The sequence below is a fragment of the Sceloporus occidentalis genome, unplaced genomic scaffold (assembly GCF_023333645.1).
Source record: "Sceloporus occidentalis isolate IW3139 unplaced genomic scaffold, rSceOcc1.0.p SCAF_8, whole genome shotgun sequence".
In the NCBI taxonomy this organism is placed as follows: Eukaryota; Metazoa; Chordata; class Lepidosauria; order Squamata; family Phrynosomatidae; genus Sceloporus; species Sceloporus occidentalis.
This window is the reverse complement of record NW_028316988.1, coordinates 7,038,958-7,061,477: the sequence shown is the minus strand read 5'-3', so window position 1 is coordinate 7,061,477 and position 22,520 is coordinate 7,038,958. Positions and strand designations below refer to the sequence as shown.

The 22,520-nt window shown below is 44.1% G+C and overlaps 1 protein-coding gene across 1 annotated transcript in view; it reads right to left on the bottom strand.

The window, feature by feature from the left end:
* LOC149307747 (uncharacterized) overlaps nt 1-22,520 on the bottom strand; it is a 141,175-nt gene that overhangs the window by 9,365 nt on the left and 109,290 nt on the right. Inside the window, exons 19-32 of the mRNA XM_089536802.1 lie at nt 21,793-21,918; nt 20,277-20,408; nt 19,021-19,149; nt 17,999-18,130; nt 16,742-16,870; nt 16,141-16,269; nt 15,884-16,012; nt 14,278-14,406; nt 12,947-13,075; nt 7,034-7,162; nt 5,242-5,370; nt 3,787-3,918; nt 2,468-2,596; nt 73-201 (exon numbers count right to left, since the gene is read on the bottom strand). Coding sequence (XP_089392928.1) covers nt 73-201; nt 2,468-2,596; nt 3,787-3,918; nt 5,242-5,370; nt 7,034-7,162; nt 12,947-13,075; nt 14,278-14,406; nt 15,884-16,012; nt 16,141-16,269; nt 16,742-16,870; nt 17,999-18,130; nt 19,021-19,149; nt 20,277-20,408; nt 21,793-21,918 — 1,812 coding nt within the window. The remainder of the gene's footprint in view (nt 1-72; nt 202-2,467; nt 2,597-3,786; nt 3,919-5,241; nt 5,371-7,033; nt 7,163-12,946; nt 13,076-14,277; nt 14,407-15,883; nt 16,013-16,140; nt 16,270-16,741; nt 16,871-17,998; nt 18,131-19,020; nt 19,150-20,276; nt 20,409-21,792; nt 21,919-22,520) is intronic.

Below are 22,520 nucleotides of genomic sequence, written 5' to 3'. Positions count from 1 at the left end.
AACACCCATTCCGTTGTGCAATTAAAACCCAACGCAAAATAGCTTGGACAACCCAACCCACCAATTGCTTACCATGTTCACAGCTGGGGCCTGTCTTTCCTGGTGGGCAAAGGCAGAAACCCGTCACAGGATGGCAGGTGGCATTCTTGCCACAGGGACACACAAGGGCACAGTCTGCACCATAGCGGCCAGCTGGGCAAGCTAGGAAAAACAACAACAGACAAGAAAGGCCTTAGCAATTGCACTGCCATCATTGATACCAAAATCACATCTCAGTAGTAAAGCTTTGAAAAGTGACCTTTTTGCACTGGAGCTATCGGATTCTACCAGCCAGCAATGCCTCTGTAAAAGTAACTTTCCCATGCTCTGCTCAGTAATGTTTGCAGCCAAGTTGCTGCTGTTATTATTGTTGTTGCATGCTGTTTCCAACTCATGGCCAGCATGTGGTTTGAGCACTGAACTAGGACACTGGGAGACCAGGGTTCGAATCCCAGCTCGGCCATGATGGAATTATTATACTTTATAGCTGGAGACCAGGGTTTGATTTTCTCGCTCAGCTATGGAAACCTACTGGGTGACATTGGGCAAGTCACAATCTCTCAGCCTCAGAGGATGGCAATGGCAAACACCCTTTGTAGACACTTGCCAAGAAAACCCCATGATTGGGTCTCCTTAGGGTCACCATAAGTCGGAAATGACTTGAAGGCACACAACAACAACAACAAAGGCGAAGCTATCTAAGGCAACCCAAAGGCAAACCTATTCTGGGGCTGAGAGTGTGTGACTTACCCAGGTTCACCCAATAGATTTCCATGGCTGAGCAAGAGAATCGAACCCTAGTCTCCAGGTATATAGTATAATAATTCCATTTTGCGAAATACAAGAAAGCAACAGGTCAGGGTTTAGTATTGCCAGTATTTAGTTGGATGCAGGGAGTTTATCACACGAAGGAGATTGGGAGTTTATCCCATGAATATCCCAGAAAAATTATGTAATTACGCACAATGATTTCACACGCCGTTGCACCAAACCCGCCACTAAAGTGGTCACAAAGAAGCATCAATGCGCATCTTTTTACTTTTGGGATTCCAGCAACTGCGCATTTCCGGTTTCACTTTATTTGCGCAATTGCGTGTGATAACCATTCGCACAATTGCTCACCATTTCCACTTCATTCGTGGGATGCTTTAAATGCACTTCAATCTCTCTTTTAATGTCAAAATTGTGATAAACTTGTGGGTCATTTTGCAACATGACAACTTGCTTGTCACAATCCTGTGCCAGCGAGATATAGGCATCACCATTAATGCTTCAAAGCATGGGTTGAGTTTAACTGTTCAATGCTTATTTTGTTCTAAACAAGGCTTGTTTTGTACTAGCTTTATCTTATTCATCTGAAAAAGCACATCTTCTTGCAAAACAGAAAAGAAAACTATCCGAGGGCAATACTCCGTCTTGCTCCTATTATCGGTCAATACTTTTTGCTATCTGCCAACATTTTCTACAATTGCGAACCGCTTTTAGATACTCATTCATTTCCAACAGTTAGAAAGTATTCCCTTCTGTAGTTAGTTAAAAGTTTAAACCAAATTAAGATTAAACGTAGATGACTTAAATGTGTTTCTGTCAGATGAACTTTGGATATATCTTTCCAACTTATGTCAACTGACCGTATCAAAACATACAATGGAATAAGATAAATTAGACCAAAATAAGGTAATTTATTGTTATCTTATGTTTATTTTTATTTGTTGCTTGCTATATTTTATTATTTGAATGTTAATGTGTATTAATATGTATTAGGTTGAATTATTTTTGTAGAATGAATGCCATAGGAAGGTTTATTTGATTTTATAACCAATCATATATACAGCACTGTTTAAATTTGCAGTGCTTTATAAATAAAGCTTAATAATAATAGCTTATAAATTGATTTAAATTAATACCAGTAAATTGTTGCCTTGTAATAAACTAACGGATAATAAAACACAAACCCAAAATATGTTTAAATACATTCCTTATATGCAATTCCAATGTGTTCAACAAAACAGGTTCTCAGTCGAATCTATCTATAAATTTAGCTCCGTCTGTAGATTCATTTTGTTCAGTTTCTGTATATAACACAGTTGCTTCTTTCTAAACTACAGTTAACTTTCTTATACACATGGGACCAACTGTGTTATGTAGGTTTCTTTATTGTGTGTGTAAATAAACACCCATACATAGTTGATTTGTGCAATAGGCCTGCATTTGTTAGTTATGTGCATCAGCCATAAATTTATGCCAGTTTAACTCCCCGCTCCATTAAGACTATCTGAAAATGCTGGAAATACCTGAACTTTTAGCTCAGTTTTGCATTATACAGAATAAAACATTATTATTATTATTATTATTATTATTATTATTATTATTATTATTATTCACACACACACACACACACACACACACACCAATCCAGCCTACTTACCAGTACTGCAGTCAGCTCCAATATAACCAGCTGGGCAATGGCACATTCCTGTGGTTGGCACGCATTGCCCCCCGTTCTTGCATCTGCATTGCCTTTCACAATTCAGACCGTAGCGTCCCAATGGACATCCTGCAGGGAAAAACAAAGGAAGACCTTCAGGTTGCTGTACCAAACAGGACAAACAGATCCTTTAAAAGAGAGGTAAGAAAACACATCATGCAAAGGCTCAGGATTTTGTGGTGCATTGGCACTCACAGTTTCCAACCCAGAGCAATGTTAGCAACGATGCACAAGAACCAAGATGGGGAATTGCTGCTGATCACACTATACTTTTATTGATGCAGCCTAGAATTGCATTGACCTTTTTAGCTGCCGCATCACACTGTTGATTCATGTTCAACTTGTGGTCTACTAAGTCTTTTTAAGCCAGGCATCCCCCATCCTATATCTGTGCATATCGTTTTTCCGTCCTAAGTCCAGTACCTTACATTTCTGAGTGTTGACATTCATTTTGTTAGCTTTGACCCAGCTTTCTAGTCTATTTGGGTCATTTCGAATTTTGATCCTGTCCTCTGGAGTATTTGCTACTCCTATTAATTTGGTGCCATCTGCAAATTTGATAACTATTGCACCCAATATTGTCATCCAAGATAAAGATATTGAATAGCACTCCATAGAGCAGATCATTAAACAGAGGAATATGTTGGCACTGTTCTTCATGAGTGTATAGGTTTGCATTTGCAAGAAGCTGCTGCTTACTGCTTACTCCTGGTTGTTTCCTAAGAGCAGGTTTCTTCGGTAGCAGGAGCTCCAGCCCCGTATTGGAACAAGCCTTTCTCTAGTGTGATTACGCCAAGACAGCAAGCTAGTGTGATAAAATCATAAAGCAAGAGTAACTTTGGCTTGTTACAGACTGCCAAAATAAAGCTGCTTCGGGTCTCTTTGGAGGCATGCTGTTTAAATGATGCATGCATCCTAAGAATCCGGAAACTGCACCAAAGCTGCCCTCCAGTGCTTAGGAATGGAGTGTGGCTTTGGTGAGACCTCCGGACTCTTAGGACCCATGTGTCATTTAAATAGCACACCTCCAAAGAGACCCAAAGCAGCTTTATTTTGGCAGTCTGTAACAGGCCATAGTCAACAGTGAGGACAGCTGTTGTCCAACAACATCCGGAAAGCATCATATAGCCCTCCTGTGCAGCATGCGTGAAAATCTTTATCCATTACCAGTGTTTCCACTCCTACAAACAAACCTTCCTAAAGCCATCCCTATTAGATGTTCTTATCTTTTACACTGCAACCTTTCCGGCTCAACTCACTCTGCCGACAATTGATGCCATGGAAACCTGGTGCACAGATACACTCTCCGGTCACTGGGTGGCAGTCATGGTTCACTCCGGCGCACTGGCAAATCCGCGCACAGTTGAGTCCAAAGGTCCCTGGCAGACAGGCTACGCAGGAGAGAGAAAAACTCAAGTCAGTTGGGATGGGGAGGTTTGGATCCCAATCCCATTGCAAAGCAACACTATGAAGCGAGGCACACAGAGTTTTCCAAAATGGTTGATTTTGCCGTTTTATAAAAGGGACACCATTTTACCATGCCATTGCATTTAGTGTACTTATACACATATGATTATAATATATATTAGACTCCCCTTTTCCTAAATTACCTTTATATACTCGACTACAAGTTGATCTCACTTATAACGCAAGGGCCAGGTTTTGGCACTAAAATGATGGCTTTTGATATGACCCATGGATAAGGCGAGAGTAAGCATTAGGGTCATGTAACAAAAGGATCTAAAGCAGTGGTCCCCAAACTGTGCTCTTGAAGGGATTTTGGACTTCAGCTCCCAGAATCCCAGACTGTTGGACAATGTGGCTGAGGCTTCTGGGAGCTGAAGTCCAAAAACCTCTTAAAGGGAATAGTTTGGGGACCACTGATGTAAAGGGTGAAAGCAAGGGAAACAATGCCAAAGAACTTACAAAACTGCAGGAGGCATAACTGGTTGTGTTCACACTGAAAGATGGATGGATGAGAGAAGAGAGGAAGGTTAGTACTTCCAGGATAGACTACACTTTTGCATTTCTCCAGGGGATGGTTCCTATTTTTATTAGAGTTAAGGTATAGTACAGTCGCCCCTCCTAATGTGTGGATCTGATATCCACGCCCTTGAATATACACAGAGGGGTGACCTCCGCTATTTGCAATGGCGCGTGCGCATGAAGACGCACTCCATTCAAGCCTATGGGGCTTGAATAAGTGTGAGCTTCCATTTTCGTGGGGATCCCCCGTGAAAATGGTGAGACAACTGTACTTACATTGACCACTCCTATGTCCATGACGGACGTCACCATTCTGCACCTTGTCATTTCTGCCCTCCAAAGAGATGTTATAAATAGCGAGAGCAGGGCAGATCAGTTCAGCTGGGTCTGCCCTTGAGAAAGGCCATGGCTTGGAAACCCCAGAATACAAATTGGCCTTGGACACAATGCTGCCGAGCCAAGCAGCGCCATGTCCGTTGCGTTCTGCGCCAAGCTTGGCTCTCCCTCTTGGGTTTTATGAACTTAATCCTCTTGGATGGAGTAGGTCTGCTCCAGTTTCCCCCTTGGCTCCCTCTCTAGAGTTAGGATTACAACAGTGTGCACCACCTGCCAGGATACGAGCCGCTCTTTGTACCAGAGGTTTTATTCAGTTCATTTCATTTATTATACCCAGAAGGGTATTTCGATTGGTCTCCCAGAGCCTTGCCAGGAGAAAACTCAGGACTTACATTGCTCGCAGCCGTGGCCTGTGAATCCCGGAGGACAGCCGCATTCACCTGTGATGTGGTTGCAAGGCGTTCCTGGAGGACAGTTGCAGCCGGTGGCACAGTCCTTCCCAAAAGTGCCAGGCAGGCAGGCTAGGAAAGGAAAAGGGCAGAAACTGAACCAAACCTTTCACAATGATGGAGAGCTTTGGAAATCATGGCCTCATTCCCGCTACCTTTTAAATCGGATCGTGAATCGGTTTGAACCGACTTAATCCAAATTAAGTTCCCACTAAATCCGAATCGCTGAAGCGATTCCAAGATGGGGGGCATGTGCTAGACCCATTTAACCCGCGTCTTTTTGACGCTGATTTTTCTCCGCTTCTTTTTGGATAAATCGATTCTGCGCAACTGTTAACCACATGCGGATTGGAACAGATTCGAATTTCCCCTTCGACCAGCTGGAACCGAATCATTTTGAATCGACTCATTTGTGAATGGGAACCACAAGTGGGTTACTTAGGAAGCGGGGATTCAAATCATGGTCTCCAGAGTCATAGTTCAATGCTCAAATCACTCCACCACGCTGGCTCTCATATATGTTTCCTCTGCTTCTACACTGTAGAAATAGTGCAGTGTGGTACCACTTTAAATGCTGTTGCTCCATCCTAAGAAATCCTGGGATTGGTAGTTTTACAAGGTCTTTCGCCTTCCCTGATGACAAAGAGTGCTGGTGCCTCACCAAACTACAAACCCCAGAATTAAACCCTGTAGTGACCAAGCAAACAAATGACTTCGGGAGCGTAACTTTCCAAGCTCCACATTAACAGCCAGAGACGATCTGTAAAAGTAGTGTTGTTTTTGGAGCCTTTGGGGAGGAAGAAAAAGGCTTTAATTTGCTATAGACGCCATCCACCCCTGGCTGGGTGGTCTTCCAACTCAGAAGATACTCAGAAGCCAACTTCTGTTTGGAGGAAAGCCCATGCCCTTTCCATGTGGGTCTGGCTGTCCCCCCCATAATACTTTTCACCCTAAGTGCAATGTTTATGATGGATCCATTCCTTGGTTTTAACCAGAATTCAGGACGGTCCTATTTCAACAGCAAGACAGAGGGCACCTTGGATGGAGAAACGGAGGCAGCAAAGTGTATGTGTTGGAAGGGATCATGGATGCTATTCTAAGGAAATAGGGTATGCTATCCTAAAAACCACCAGATTCACTCTGATCTTGGAAGCTAAGCAGGGTCATCTCTGGTTAGTACTTTGATGAGAAGCCACCACCAAATAGCAGGCGCTATAGGCTGTATTTCAGAAGAAGGAGCTGGCAAAACCAACTCAGAGTATTCCTTGCCTACAAAACTCCTATGAATTCATTGATTCGAGGTGCCTACTCAGGCTGGGACAAAGAAGAGGTATCGGGCCATTTTTAAAAACATTAGAAGGGAGAGCAAGATCAACGCAAATGATCTTTGCATCTTGCAAATCTGTTGAAAGTGGGATAGACTGCAGGGATGGATGGTTTTATTTTGTTGCAATGTGGCTTCAAGTAGAAGTCCTTCTTTGGAAGTCTTTAAGCAGAGGATGGATGGCCATCCATCGGGGGTGTTTGGATGGTGAGTTCCTGAATGGCAGAATGGGGTTGGACTGCATGGCCCTTGGGGGTCTCTCCCAATGACTAATGGCAGCCCTCGCACTGTGCTGCATCGATAAGATTTGTTCATTCTTACTTACCTGCTTAGAACAGCTACATCCAAGCTCAACTTTATGCTTCTCTCGGGACCCCCAAGTCCTTTCAAAATGGGTGTTAGCCCGCTTACCTTTCTCACAGCGATGCCCTCGCCATCCTGGCGGGCAGTCGCAGGCCCCAGTGATGTGATGGCACGGGACGCCATGCTCACAGTCACACGACTCCTTGCACTGTTCTCCATAGGTACCCTCGGGGCAAGCTGCAGAGGGAAGAGAAAGTCACAAAAGGATAATTATTATCAATGCAAAGAGAGTGACCCTTTTGCTTTCCGATGGTTCAGCATACCCAAACTTTGTTTCGTTCAACATTAAAAACATTGTATAAAACTACCTTCAGGTCACCTATATAAGGTGTAGGTGAAACGTAAATGAATTTGGTGTTTAGACTCAGGTCCCACCTCCAAGATATCACATCAAGTACATATGTGCCAATGCAGGTATCCCAAAATAATCTAGTTTCAGCATATCGTTGCTCTCAGATTTCTACTTCCATGTCTGTTCAATGACTGCAAGTGGATAAAAACCCAACCATGGTCCAAAACATACTGTAGAAGTAATCCAGTTTGAGACCCCTTCAGCATAGCGCTGGGTCCGATTCCCAACTCAGCCATGAAACCCACTGAAAGGGTTGATCACACAAAGGATTTTATCCCATGAACATCCCGGAAAAACTGCGTCATTCCGCGAAATGACGTCGCGCAAAACCCACCATTAAAGTGGTCACAAAGAAGCACTGACGTGCATCTTTTTACATTCGGGATTTCAGCGACAATGCGCTTCCGATAAGTGATATCCGATAAGTGATATCAGAAATGCGTTGTTGCTGACGTCCCAAAAGCAAAAAGAATCAAGTGATTATTTAAACGGATAAAGTGATTATTTCCGCAATTGCGTGTGATAATCATTTTTGCTTTATTTGAGATGCTTTGAATGTGCCTTAGGGCCGCCGTAAGTCGGAAATGACTTGACGGCACACAACAACAACAACAACTAATGATGTTTTCATGGAATCTACAATGTTGTCTAAGGCAAAGCATAGCTCTTGAAGCTTTCTTCTGTGAAAGGCTGGGAGGATAAAATGCAATATAATACAAGGCTATAGTTGAATCACACTCTGCTTGAATAACTAGGAGTTGGAGCTGGGATAGGTATTACGGCACTTGCTTAGAAATCGACCCGACAGATTGATCTGAAACTTGGCTGTGTAGGAAAAGTAGGTGATCCGTGCCAATTTTAAGGTAAAAGGGGCAAGAAAGCCCTTTTATAGGAGGTTTACAGGAATCCCTATTTAAAATAGCTGAACCTTTGAGTGACTTCCAAATCTTTTCTTTCCCCTTTCCTCCTAGATTTCGCCTTCGCCAGCCAATTTCTCCATTTGGACGGCATCTTTTGTGTTCGGTCAAAGGGGGAAAGGGCTGTGGATGCAATCCAATGGTTAGTCCTAACTAGAACAGTTCCATTGAATCAATGAGGTTTGCCTAAGCGTCGACCTACGATTCAAGGATGCAAATTATTTAGGCCTATGCGCTTTGTCCTAATAGCATATATTTTATCCTTTTCAATGCATTAGTTGGACTTGGAGGTCCATGTTAGGGCCATGATGTTTTTTGTTTTATGAGCGTAGTAGGGCCCTGAGTTGCTTAGCAAAATCATTCAATGGGGGACACTGTAAGGAAGGGCAAGAGGCCTGGTATATGGAGTCGTCATCATCATCATCATCATCATCATCATCATCATCATCTTATACCCTGCCTTTCTCCCAACATAGGGACTCAAGGCAGCGAACAACACGTATAAAACAATACAAGTAGAAGCAGTACAAGCATATTAAAATCTATCAATATACAATTTAAATGTAAAAGGAGTTACCCTTTTGGGGATAAACCCACAGGGGGACCTTGCGCAAGTCGCACTCTCTCAGCCTCAAAGGATGGCAATGGCAAAACCGCTCTGGAGTAACTTGCTAAGAAAACCCTTAGGGTCACCATAAGTCGGAAAGGACTTGAAGGCACACAACAACAACAACAACAACAACAAATGCTGGGGGATAGTGTTACAAACACCATGGACAGCCAAAAGGACAAACAAATGGGTTTTAGAATAGACTGACTCTGAACCCTCCTTGGAAGCCAAGGCAATTAAACTGTGGCTCTCCTAGTTTGGACACATTATGAGAAGGCAGGACTCATTTGAAAAGTCAATGATGCTAGGAAAAGTGTGAAACATGTGAAAGGGATCTAGGAGTCCAAGTAGACCACAAGTTGAACATGAGTCAACAGTGCGATGCGGCAGCTAAAAAGGCCAATGCGATTTTAGGCTGCATCAATAGAAGTGTAGTGTCTAGATCAAGGGAAGTCATAGTGCCACTCTATTCTGCTTTGGGAGCCTTGAAGATAGACGACACTCTGCAGAAACTGTGCCAGAGAAAAGGTCCAGCAAAGAAGCTGGCATCCGGAGGCCTAAGCAAGTGCTGCTGACTGGGGCAGAAAGAGAGGAAGCTGCAAGAGTTGCAAATCAAACCATGTTTTGCATCAACTCTCTCTCTCTCTCTCTCTCAACTTACTCGAGTGTGAAATGCTCTCCCTGAAGCAGTGCCAAACACAACTGGAAGTGTTATTCCTGGCCCCAGCCAGCGAGGTTTGCATGCCAGGACAATATCACCCTGATCCAGAGTATTTAGCAAGATTTGCTCCAGTAGTTGGACATTTTTCTGTTCTATCTGTCATCAGATCCAAAAAGACACAAATAGAGCTCCGACGTTTAAAAAATTGCACAAACAAATTGGACACGTAATGAATGGGGCCAACATATTGTAGTGTGTTGTCCTTCTCTTACCAAAAGGCTCAGGCAATACAGCCATGTGTATTGCATGCATGATACGAATACACACATCCACTAAAATTTTGCATCCCAGTGTCTCATACACAACTTCACGAGGACTGAGCTATGTATGACACTGACACGATGCACAACCATGTTAGAAAATTGTGACGATGCGTGCACAACAGAGCATCATGCAAGATATCCCAGTGCACCACAGTATTAAGAACAGTGTACTAGAGTTTTTATTTGGGGGGGGGGGGGCTCTTAGGCACTAGCTCTCTGCAGGATCTTACAGGTTGAAGATCATGAGATGCAGGAGATCAGTGAAGGAGTAGAAGCAATTCCACATGGAGTCCAAGGACAGGACAGACCCATTCAGATAGATAGATAGATAGATAGATAGATAGATAGATAGATAGATAGATAGATGATAGATAGATAGATATTAGATAGACAGACAGATGAGGTAGATAGATAGATAGATGATAGATAGATAGAAAAATTAGATAAATAGACAGACAGAATAGATGGATAAAGAGAGAGAGAGAGAGATGGATGGATAGAAAGATAGATAGATAGATAGATAGATAGATAGATAGATAGATAGATAGATAGAATAATTAGATAGATTAAATAGACAGACAGACGGAATAGATAGATAAAAAGAGAGATGGATGGATGGATAGATAGATAGATAGATAGATAGATAGATAGATAGATAGATAGATAGATGATAGATAGATTAGATAGATAGATTCTATCTTATCTACCTATCTATCTATCTATCTATCTAGATAGATAGATAGGTAGACAGATAGACAGACTAAGTATCTGCTGGGGTTTGGTTCCATGACCTCCCTTGGATATCAAAATCCATAGATGCTCAAGTCCCATTAAATATAAAGGCACAGTAAAATGGTGTCCCTTATATAAAAGGGCAAAATCAAGGTTTGCTTATGGATGCATATATATATATATATATATATATATATATATATATATATGTTTTAAAGTATTTCCAATCAGTGGACACTTGAATCCGCGGATAAAAACATCCGTGGATACGGAGGGCTAACCGTAAACGGGTTAAATCCAAGCTGGGTTAGTCCTCGACTTTGCCATTTTGTAGAAGGGACCCCATTTCACTGTGCCATCGCATTTCATGGGGCTTGAGGTTCCTTGGATTTTTGTATCCACAGTGAGGTCCTGGTACCAAACCGCAGTGGCTAGCAAGGGCCCGCTGTATAAAATTACATCCAGACTAGGTATATAAAGCACATATAAAACCAAAATTGAAGTCTGTGTTTAGATATGGGTCGTATATGCATTGCATGGTGCGTATGCAAAGGTGCATTCGAAAAACTTTGAAATCAAAAACACTTTGGGTCCGATGCATTCTGGACAAGGGAAACTTAACTGGTATTTATTAATTAATTGATTCCTTTATACCAGCAAGCCCGCAGTCTTGGTTTCATCTTTGATTCTTCTCTGTCATGTATCCCTCAGATCCAGACCACATCCAAGGCTTGTAGATTCTTTTTGTATAATATTGCCAAAATCCGACCATATCTTTCCGCCTCTACTGCCAAGATCCTGGTCCATGCCCTAGTGATCTCCCGACTGGATTACTGTAACGTCCTCCTGGCTGGGCTTCCTCTTTCTCACCTCCGTCCTTTAATCTCTGTTCAGCATTCAGCTGCACGCATTATCACTTCCACCCACCGCTCTGACCACATCTCTCCTGTGTTGGCTTCCCTTCACTGGCTCCCCCTCCCTTTCCGCATTCAGTATAAGCTCCTGCTGTCAACGTTTAAAGCCCTCCATGGACTGGCCCCTCCCGACTTATCAGACCTTCTTTCTCCTCACCTTTCCACTCGGGCCCTCCGTTCTATTCTAGCAGTCAAGGTCTGCTGTCTCAGCCCAGGATTTCCTCTGCCCCATCCCGGATTCGCCCCTTTTCACTCGCTGCCCCTCACTCCGGGAACCTTCTTCCCCCACAAGCAAGAGCCATCACTTCTTTAACCAGCTTCAAAACGGAGTTGAAAACCATCCTGTTCAGAGAAGCCTTCCCAGGCATTGCATAATTGTCGCTTACTATTTGATGTTCTTGTGGTGCCTGTTTATTGAACCATTTCCTGTATTGCTATGTACTGTATATGCATTATCCTACTTGAGAGTATGTATTTCCCCTGGAAGAAGATTAACCATCCATTATGAAGCCTCGCCCTCCCTCCAGTCCATCTGCCTTGGTCCAGGCCTTGGAGGTAGAGAGGAACTGCTGGACCTCTTACCCTTTCCCTCCACCACTCCCTTCTCCTTCTGTGTCATGTCTTTTTAGATTGTAAGCCCGAGGGCAGGGATCCGTCTAACTAAAAAGATTGCATGTACAGCGCTGTGTAAATTTACAGCGCTTCATAAATAAAGGTTAATAATAATAATAATAAATGCATGCATACATAACCCATATAATGTTTTGGAACTGGTTCTAACTTTTCCACCATGAAGCTAAATCATGGCAAAAATCAACACTGGGACTGGTATAGTTTGGCTAAATCCCAGGAGTCCCTGTTTCCAAATGGCACAGTCGGTAACCCAAGGAGTGTTGCTCATCTTACTACAAATGGGGCCACCCCGCAAAGACATGCCAGATCCATTCAAGCTTTATTATTTGGCTCGCGCCCCGGACAGAAGGATGAATGGCTGCCCTCCAAGGCAAACACGGAGTGGGTAGAAGCCAGGGAATGTCACCAAACTGGGCTTTTGGAAGGAGTCCTTTTTGGGAAAGGGGTGGATAACTGAAACCAGATTGCAGGCCCTGCCAGCTATAGTTTGCTTTGGCAAGTTCCCAATGAAGGATACCCGAAAAATCTTGAAACTGGATGGGTCCTCTTAGATCAGTGGCGGGGAGCCATCAGCTCTCCAAGGCCTCATTCCCACTTACAAAGAAAGCGCTTTGCGAACCGAATCGAGGATCAGTTCAGCAGCGGAGCATGGTTCACACTACACTTTGCCCCAATGCCTACAAAGCCCTGATGTTGTTTGACTTCAAAGACCATCGACCCGTGGATAAGTCGACCCAGGTTTTTGGGGATCAAATTTCTAGACTTATACATGAGTAGTTACCATCAATAATAGAATATGCTATGGTTCTTTTTACTTACGGCTTTGGCACTTCTCTCCAGTCCAGCCGGTGCGGCAATGGCAATGCCCAGTCTGCAGGTCACACAGTCCCCCGTGAAGACAGCCACAGCTTTCTTGGCACTCGTGCCCATATTTTCCCTGGGGACATTCTAAGGGAAAGAAATCATTTCAGAGGGGAGAAGTGAGTGGCAGGATCCCACGATTTCAAAATGCTAACTGAGAAAAAAACATGGTTAAGAGGTGATATGATAGCCCTGTTTAAGTATTTGAAGGGATGTCTTATGGAGGATGGAGCCAGCTTGATTTCTGCTGCTCCAGAGAACAGGACCTGGAACAATGGATGCAAGCTGCAGCTCAACATTAGGAAGAACATCCTGAGAGTAAGGGCTGTTCAACAGTGGAAGACACTCCTTCCTTGGAGTGTAGTGGAGTCTCCTTCCTTGGAGGTCTTTAAACAGAGGCTGGATGGCCACCTGGGGATGCTTTGTTTGGGAGTTCCTGCATGGCAGAATGGGGTTGGACTGGATGGCCCTTTTTGGGGTCTCTTCCAACTCTATGATTCTATGATTCTAATTCTGCAACTGTGTTAAAAACAAAACACCCAAAGGTACGCTTAATAGGACATAGGGCAGGAATGCAGAGTTAAGGAGGATGTGCAGAAAAGAGTACCTGGAACCATAGATCACCAAAGCAGTGCATTTGCCGTATTCCAGAGAAGTCAGATAATGGCTACCATATATACTCAACTATAAGTTGACCTCATGTATAAGTCGAGGGCAAGTTTGGAGGCCAAATTATGGATTTTGATATGACCCTTGGATAAGTTGAGGGTAAAACATAGGGGCATGCAACAAAGGATCTAAATGATGAAGCAAAGGAAAACAATGCCAAAGAACCTAGAACATCATGGGAGCCATAACTCTTTGTGCTCACTCTTATGGCTGGATGGAAGAGAGAGTAGAGGGAGCGCAGTGCTTCCAGGATGGATTGCACTGTTGCCTTTCACCAAGGATTCCCTTTTTAAAAAGACTTAAAGTATAGTGTTTACATTGACCTTTGGATAAGGTGACCTAGGTTTTTGGGGTCAATACTTATACATGAGTATATACAGTATTTGCAAATTGGTATGGGTCTGCTCTCTTATACTAACCCAACTGTGGCTGATGTGATAAAGAACTTAGTGGTGAAGCCACAGATGAGCAAATAAATTCCTCATCCATATTACTTAATGTTGTGATCACCCATAAATCTATCCCACCATGTTTCTGCATTCATCTCAGAAATCCTAAGTCCAGGGGAAAGTTCTGCTTTGTTCTGACGGGTTCTTGGATCCTTTGGAAGAAGTTCTTACCCAGTTCGCAGGCCAATCCAGTCCAACCCTCGGGGCATGTACAGCGCCCAGTGACTGGGTCACACGTCCCGCCATGTTGACAGAGGCATGGTTGTTGGCAGCCTGCTCCGTAGAAGCCATCTGGACACACTTCAAGAAATAATAGTAGTAATAATAATAATAACAACAACCAATCAGAACTGAACTAAAATTGGCAGCAGGGGGATCAAACTATATCAAAACTTCGGAATGCAAGTCTTGACCAATTTGACCACGGGCTTCATGGGTTGTATAGCGGAACGTGAAAAGAAATAGGGAAGAAATGTGGCACGACAAAAATGTTCCAGAAGGTCATCTCAGACACACGAGAAAAGTAACAGAGCTTCTCTGAAGATGCTAGCCACAGATGCTGGTGAAACATCTGGAATGAACCCTTCCAGAACATGGCCACATAGCCTGAACAACCCACAAAATCTATTAACAGAATTGTTTGAGACCGCAAGAGATGGGAGAACAGCTTTGAGGCCTTGGCATATGCTAGGGAACAGGGGCACTGACTTTAGTTCTAACTTTGGGGGGATACAGTTGGGTGGCTTCATGCTGCTTATTGGTGCTGCACCAGCCACATAGTGTGGCACCAACACGTTCCCCCCAAAGGAGGCACTCTTGGCTCGTGCGCCATACTGACAACGCTTCCTGCAAGTGCTGTTTGGGTGCTCAGATGCCCCATGTGGACAGGGGCACAGCAAGATGGCACATGGGTGCCAAAAGTAGGGCTGCGTGTGTATGGACATCCAGCCCTACGGAGCCCTAATATCGGTCTCAGGCCAGTCTGTACTGGACCTTCATTAGACAAATGGTGTAAAGGAATACTTTTCATGATGGGGGGGGGGACTTGCCCCATATCTGTTAATAAAGAAAGAAAACAATTAATAAAATCTGTGTCTGTTGGGTACAATGGTTTCTTTCTTTCCTGGAAACTCACCAGGAACTGGGAGCCAATAGCTTGAGGACACTGACAAGATGCAAAGCCGTGTCCAAATGGCTTTCTTGCAACACTCAACTTTCTTTCTGAGTACAGAAATGGGATAGCCACTGAATTCCTCCCAGGAGTAGGAGAATTTTTCAACCTTTTCTCAAAGGTGAAACTTTACTCCAGCTTCCCCTCTACCCAGGTTTCCTTTCCTCTTGAGCAAAATAGGAGAAAAAGAAGATGCTGCAGTTTTTTGTGGCTATGTGGCCATGTTCTTGAAGAGTTTATTCCTGATGTTGCGCCGGCATCTGTGGCTGGCATCTTCAGAGACACTTGCTCTCTCAAGATGCCAGCCACAGATGCCGGCAAAATGTCAAGAATAAACTCTTCAAGAACATGGCCCCATAGCCCGAAAAACCCACAAAAAGCTATAGATGCTGGCCATGAAAGCCTTCGACTTCACACAGAAGATGCTGCGTCCTCCACTAAGCCCCAGACTAGCATTTTTCCATGGCGTTCTGGGGAGGAAAGGCCAGAAATGGTTGCACCAGTTTCAGAAAGCTTTGCAAAGCGGCCTTTTGTTTCAGAGAGATGTGGTGCACTGAGCAAGGTGAGAGATGATAATAAGGATCCAGGTACTAGCTGGTAGAATACCTTGCAGGCAGGTGTCTCCCCTCCATCCAGGGGCACAGAGGCACTCCCCATTGACATGGTCACAAGTAGCCCCATTCAAACAGCTGCATTCCTGGCTGCAGTTCTCCCCATAGCGGTGATCCGGACAAGCTGCAAAGGAAACGGACATACGGGTGGAAGTTCATGTGCATGCCTATGCTCACCGCAGGATCTTTTGTAGCCAGCTGGTAGAGCAATGTGGCAAGAAACTCTAATATTTGATACCATGGGGCACTTACTTTGGTTGCAATTTGGGCCAATCCAGCCCGCAGGACAAGTGCAGCGTCCGGTCACAGGATCACAGTGGGCACCATTCAGGCACTGGCAAGTGCGCCGACACTCCATCCCATAAAACCCATCAGGGCAGGCTGTTGAAAGGGGATATTGTTCACTATGAGATATATTTGTTATTACATGAGTGTAATGCCGCAAAACACTGTTGAGTAGTTTATACAGTTGGACCTCCTTATCCATGGATTTTTTTAATCTATGGATTCAAGCATCCACTGACTGAAAATATTCCAAACAAGTATAAATTCCAGATAGCAAACCTTGATTTTCCATATTATATAAGGGATACCATTTTGCTATGGCATTGCCTTTAATGGGACTTGAGCATCCATGGATTTAGTTATCCATGGAGGGTCCTGGAATCAAACCACAGCGGATAACAAGGACCCACTGTATATACTTTGTTGTGGGTCGTTGAATCTATGGATAAGGAATCAATGGATACGAAGGGCTGAAATTTCAGATTTCAGCATTCCAGATAAGAGAGACCCAACTTGTAGTAAAAATATGGATTATGAGCAACCCAAGGCCCAGCTTCAGGTGACTTACTGTTCTCACAAAATGTCCCCCTCCAGCCAGGAGCGCATGCGCAGGCTCCGCTGACATGATCGCAGATGGCCGCGTTGTCACACTGACACCTGTGTCGGCAATTCAGACCAAACCACCCTTCAGGACACTCTTGGGAAAAACAAAACACAACAAGGAGACAAAAGGGAAAAGGACTGTAAATGGGCTGGTTTGCCAATGCCAGTTGACATGAAACAAAACCAGCCTAAGGGACTGCCATCTTTTGCAAGCCTAACTAGCTGTTTTGGTAGAGTTGTATAAGAAAGTTAATCCATTCATTTCTAGCATTGCCATTTTCACTTATGTATCTTTCTGTTCATTTGATCTTGCATTCATTTTCATAACTCATTCTTACATTTCCATTCCCATTCGTTTTCTTCCCGGTGCTTTCGTCGGAAGACTCATTCGCTCTGTAACTTTGGTGTTTTCCATCTGAATTGCATGACATTTGGGGGCACTCTGCTACTCCTTTTAAGAACCCGATTTTAGATTTAGATTTAAGAATATCCATAGGCCACTTTTATTTGGAGATTTCAAAGCAGTGCACAATACAGTTGTCCCTCCATTCTCGTGGACTTGAGAGCCGCGGTCTTAAATATTCATGGAGGGGCGACCTCTGTTACTTTCAAATGGGTGCGCCTCCATGGCGCACACCCTATGAGCACTCATGGGCATGTGCCCAATTCAAGCCTATAGATCTTGAATTTTGTCGAGTCTCCGTTTTCACGCGGCGGGTCCAGAATGGATCCCCCGTGAAAACAGAGCCGTCTGTAATTGCAAATGAGCAGTTAGCTGGAGTAGAAATTGGTTGCATGAACCTACTACAAAAGTGGGTTTATAATATATCTCCAAGGCTGCATCTATACTGCAGAAATAATGTAGTTTGAAACCAATGGAATGGCTCAATGCTATGAAATTCTGGGATTTGTCCTTTTGTGAGCCATTTGGCCTTCTCCGTCAGAGAGCTCTGGTACCACAACAAACTACACATCCCAGGATTCCATAGGATGGAGCCATGACAGTTAAAGTGGTGTCAAGCTTCATTAATTCTGCTGCGTGGCAGTAGCTCCAGAGTCCTAATCCAAAGCACTCATCTGGCAGGCCATTCCATAATCTGGGAGCAGTTGCCGAAAAGGGAGGTTGCAGCCAATCTGCAGTGACATCTTATGCCATCTCTACACTCTAAGCACAAGTAATGTGCCAAATGTTCAACAGGAAAACATCTAAGACAGCACTCACTCTGATCACAGCGGATCCCAGTATAGCCAGCCTCACAGAGACACTGCCCAGTCATGGCATTGCAGTTCCCATCACTGTTGCTGCAGTTGCAGGTGTTGGCACAATCGGGACCCCAGCGGCCAGCACCACAAGCTGAAAGGGGAAAGGTTAGACTTTGGTGCAAGTGTTGTTTCTATCACTATTATCCTTATTATCCTTTTCGGACTATGTGGTCATGTTCTAGAGGAATTTATTCCTGATGTTTCGCCAGCATCTGTGGCTGGCATCTTCAGAGAATGCTGGCATGGAAGTGAGTGAGTATATGGAGTGTATACCCCACTCTCTTCCATGCCAGCATTCTCTGAAGATGCAAGCCACAGATGCTGGCGAAACGTCAAGAATAAACTTCTCTAGAACATGGTCACATAGCCTGAAAAACTCACAAAAAGCTATTTCCAGATTATTTGCTGCTACCTCTATACCATTTTTATAGGGACTGGAAGGCTTGTGATACAGAGAGACTGCAAACAAGGCTTGCAAATCCCTATTAAAAATGCTATAGCTCAGTAGCCAAGGTGGCAGCAAGTCCTGCCACTTGCCCTCTTCTGCCTTCCAAAGAAGCCTCAATTCATCAAAGACATCCATGGCGGGTTGAACCTCCCCAGATTGCACTTTAAATATGGTTGGTGGGGGGCAGAGTTATTTGTGGTTCCTTCCAGTTTTGTGATGCTGTGATCCTACACCTTGTGCTCCAGAGGATTGGAACACAGTGGTTTTCTAGTGTGACCCAGTAAAGCAACTCCTACATGTACAAAGCTTTGGAGAGTGACATCGTATCCATAGTGTTCCTCTACCTCTGCAAGCATTGGGCCACATTACTCCTTGTTCTAGCATCAGTTGCTTTGCACCAGTGTGCAGAACCAAAACATTTGCTTCAGAGACATGTCCTTTGGTGTGCGCGTGTGTACACGCATTTATATGAATGATGCCCATCTCAGATGGAGAATACACTTTACATGACAGCAACAGAAGAGACGTAATACCTCTTTGGCAATTGTAGCCAGTCCATCCTGAGGCACAGCTGCACTTCCCCGTCTCGGGATGGCAGTATCCTTCATTCCCACAGTTGCAATGCAGTTGACAATCTTGACCGAATAAACCAGGCGGACACACTACAAAGCAAAGGCAGGGGATTAAAAAGCAACCATGCAAAGTCTCAAAGAGCCAAAACCGTTCTTGTTGTGCAGTCTCAACATCCATCTCTCACTCTCCGACTGTTGGGAGTGAAGGATGATAAAGGATCCTTCCCATTATATTTTGGAGCAGCAATCCCCAAACACTGGTCCTCCGGGTATTTTAGACTTCAGCTCCTAGAAGCCTTACGCTTCTTGGCCAATGGTTTGGGATCCGGGGGGCAGAAGTCCAAAACAACTGGAAGGCCATCAAAACAGTGTTTTTTGTTGCCTTGGCTTTGCTTTAGTGCGCTATCAAACTAATGCTCCCACACAAGCCTTTTTCAGGGGGTTTCCAAATGAGTAATGGGATGTGGTGGCTTAGTGGTTAAGACGCCAAGTCTGATGATCGGAAGATCAGAAGTTTGGCAGTTTGAGGTTCAAGTGCCACATGGGGGGATGAGTTCCTTTCACTAGTCCCAGCTTCTGCCAACCTAGCAGTTCAAAAGCATGCAAATACAAGTAGATTAAATAGGTGCTACTTTGGTGGGAAGGTAACAGTGTTTTGGTGCAGTCATGCTGGCAGTGGATTCATCTTTGAACAACACTAGCTCTTCAGCTTAGAAACAGAGATGGGCACTGCCACCTACAGTCAGTTACGATTAGATATTCATGTCAAGGGGCTGCCTTTGCCTTTACCTTTTCCAAATGAGTAACTGTAGCCAAGATCTGAACCACTAAGAAGAATGCAAACCTGTGGGGTGATGGGAGGGTTGATGGCTGTTCCTTCTTCTGTCATCTCGGCCTCAAAGGGAGCGATCAGGCAGACCCAGCAACATCAGGGACTGCCTGAAGGACGAGACTTCTCCCTCCTTTAACTGTCGCATTGTATTTTGTATTGTACTGCAATTTTTTACTGTGCACCGCTATGATCATTGCGGAATAGCGGTCTATAAATAAAATGTATTATTATTATTATTATTATTATTATTATTATTATTATTCCCTATCTGGGCATTAGCAACCAGAGGAGTCCCTGGCACAAGTCTGCCATATAATCACTAACTGGTATTCTGCAGCTGAGCACCACTTCTTCAGAACCAAGTAAGAAGAAAAGGGCTGCTCACCATCCTGACAAAGGCTGCCTGTATATCCAGGAGTGCAGAGGCACACACTGGTGGTAGGGTCGCAGCGGCCATTGTTCTTACAGTCTGGGCAGATCTCCTGGCAGCCTTGTCCCCAGTGACCTGCAGGGCAATCTGAAGCCAAGAAAAGAGAAAGACATTGGACGTCTACCCAATGTGGAAATGCTTTTCCTCTAATTCTTTTTTGTGGGTTTTTCGAGCTATGCGGCCATGTTTTAGAAAAGTTTATTCCTGATGTTTCACTGGCATCTGTGGCTGGCATTTTCAGAGAATGCTGGCATGGAAGAGAGTGGGGTATATATATATACTGTGTGATCTTGGGTTGGGAGGAGTGATTTCCATATTAATCTGTGTATTGTTCTGTTGTTGAATGGCAAGGCCTCAGGGTGGGAGGATATTCCTATGGCGAATACTTCCATCTTATCAGAATTTAGTTTGAGTCAGTTTTCCCTCATCTAGTCCATTACCACCTTAAGACATTCATTCAGAGGACAGATGCCATCCTTAGTCACTGCAGCAATCTGAGAATATCTGGGTGCCATCAGCATACTGCTAACACCCTGCCCCATGTAAATGTTAAATAGCATACAGTGATGGCGAACCTATGGCATGCGTTCCAGAGGTGGCACTCAGAGCCCTCTCTGTGGGCACACATGATGTCACCCTAGCACACAGTTTGCCAGAGTTTCTTACTAGAAAGCCAGAGGGACGTGGCACTTTGCAATAAATAAGTGGGGTCTGGGTTGCAGTTTGGGCACTTGGTCTGTAAAAGGTTCACCATCACTGGTAGGAGACAGAATGGCACCCTGAGGGACACCAAATTTTAGCTCCCATTTAGAACAGCAACTGTCTCCCAGCATCACCATCTGGAATCTGCCCAAGAGATAGGACCGGATCCACTGGAGTGCAGTGCCCCCGATGCCTAGCTCTCTCAGGCCTTCCAGAAGGATGCCATGGTCAATGGTATTGAAAGCCACTGAGAGGTCCAAGAGCACCAACAGGGTCACACTTCCTTTGTCGATGCCCAGACAGAAATCATCTGTCCCGTCCCAAATCTGGTTTGAAATGGATCTAGATAATCCATTTCATCCAAGACTGCTTGGAGTTGAATGGCCACAGCCCTCTCAGGAATGGTAAAAGAAAGACTGGCCTGTAGTTGTTTTGGTCCAGGGGAGGCTTTTTCAACACCGGTTTTACCATTGCCTCTTTTAAGGTAGATGGAAAATGGCCCTCCCTGGAAAGATGCATTAATTATGTCACTTAGACACATAATTAATGTTGTAAGCTGCCCTGAGTGCCAGCACTAGGAAAAGGGCGGGATAGAAATTAACAACAACAACAACAGCAACAATAATAATAATGGTAAACATAGATTCCGGAGGGGGAGATATCTCTATTCTGACACCCTCCACCTTCTTGTGTGAAAATTTTTCATCTGCTCCTCTTTGCAATCTGGCTCCTTTAAGCTTCGGCACCAGAGACATTTGAACACACTTACCTTGGGCACAATCCATGCCAGTCTTGCCAGGGACACAGTGACATTGGCCATTGAATCGGCTGCAAGGTGAACCATTGCAGGTACAGGACTGTAGGCAGTTCACCCCAAACTTCCCTTCAGGACATTCTGTAAAGTAACATTAATTATTATTATTATTGTTGTTGCTTTTGTTGTTGCATTTATTTATATCCCGCTCTTCTTCCAAGACTGGGACTGAAGGCAGCTTACAACATTAATTTCTTTGTAGTTTGTGTTCTACATTTGTTTCACGGGGAAGAAACACCAATCTAGAGATCTAAGGCAACGGCGGCATCATTTCTGTGCATTCTTTCCTTTTGGTTAATTACTGACAGATGCGCTTCTTCATTTTTAATCGCTTCCAGATTTCGCATCCAAGCCCAGAACCCAACATTGCCGTAAAAAAATGTATGTTATTTCCTGTAAGACTTCCCCGCGGGCTTAAAAACTCCTACTACCTTCTTTTTACAGGCTTCCAAACCTCCTCCATCATCTTTCCTCCTCGTCGGCCAAATTGCTCCGTCATGTGAAAAATCGGAGACGAGAAAGGATTTCTTGCTTTTGGTTACTAAAACTGCAACTCTTCCTAAGAGGTCAAGCATCCATGGCCATAAATGAAGAGACAGAAATTAGAAGATGGCACTACATGCGCATTTGCCTTCTGCGCAATTCAATTAAACTTCTGTCCATTAATTATATGAGTCCTTGCA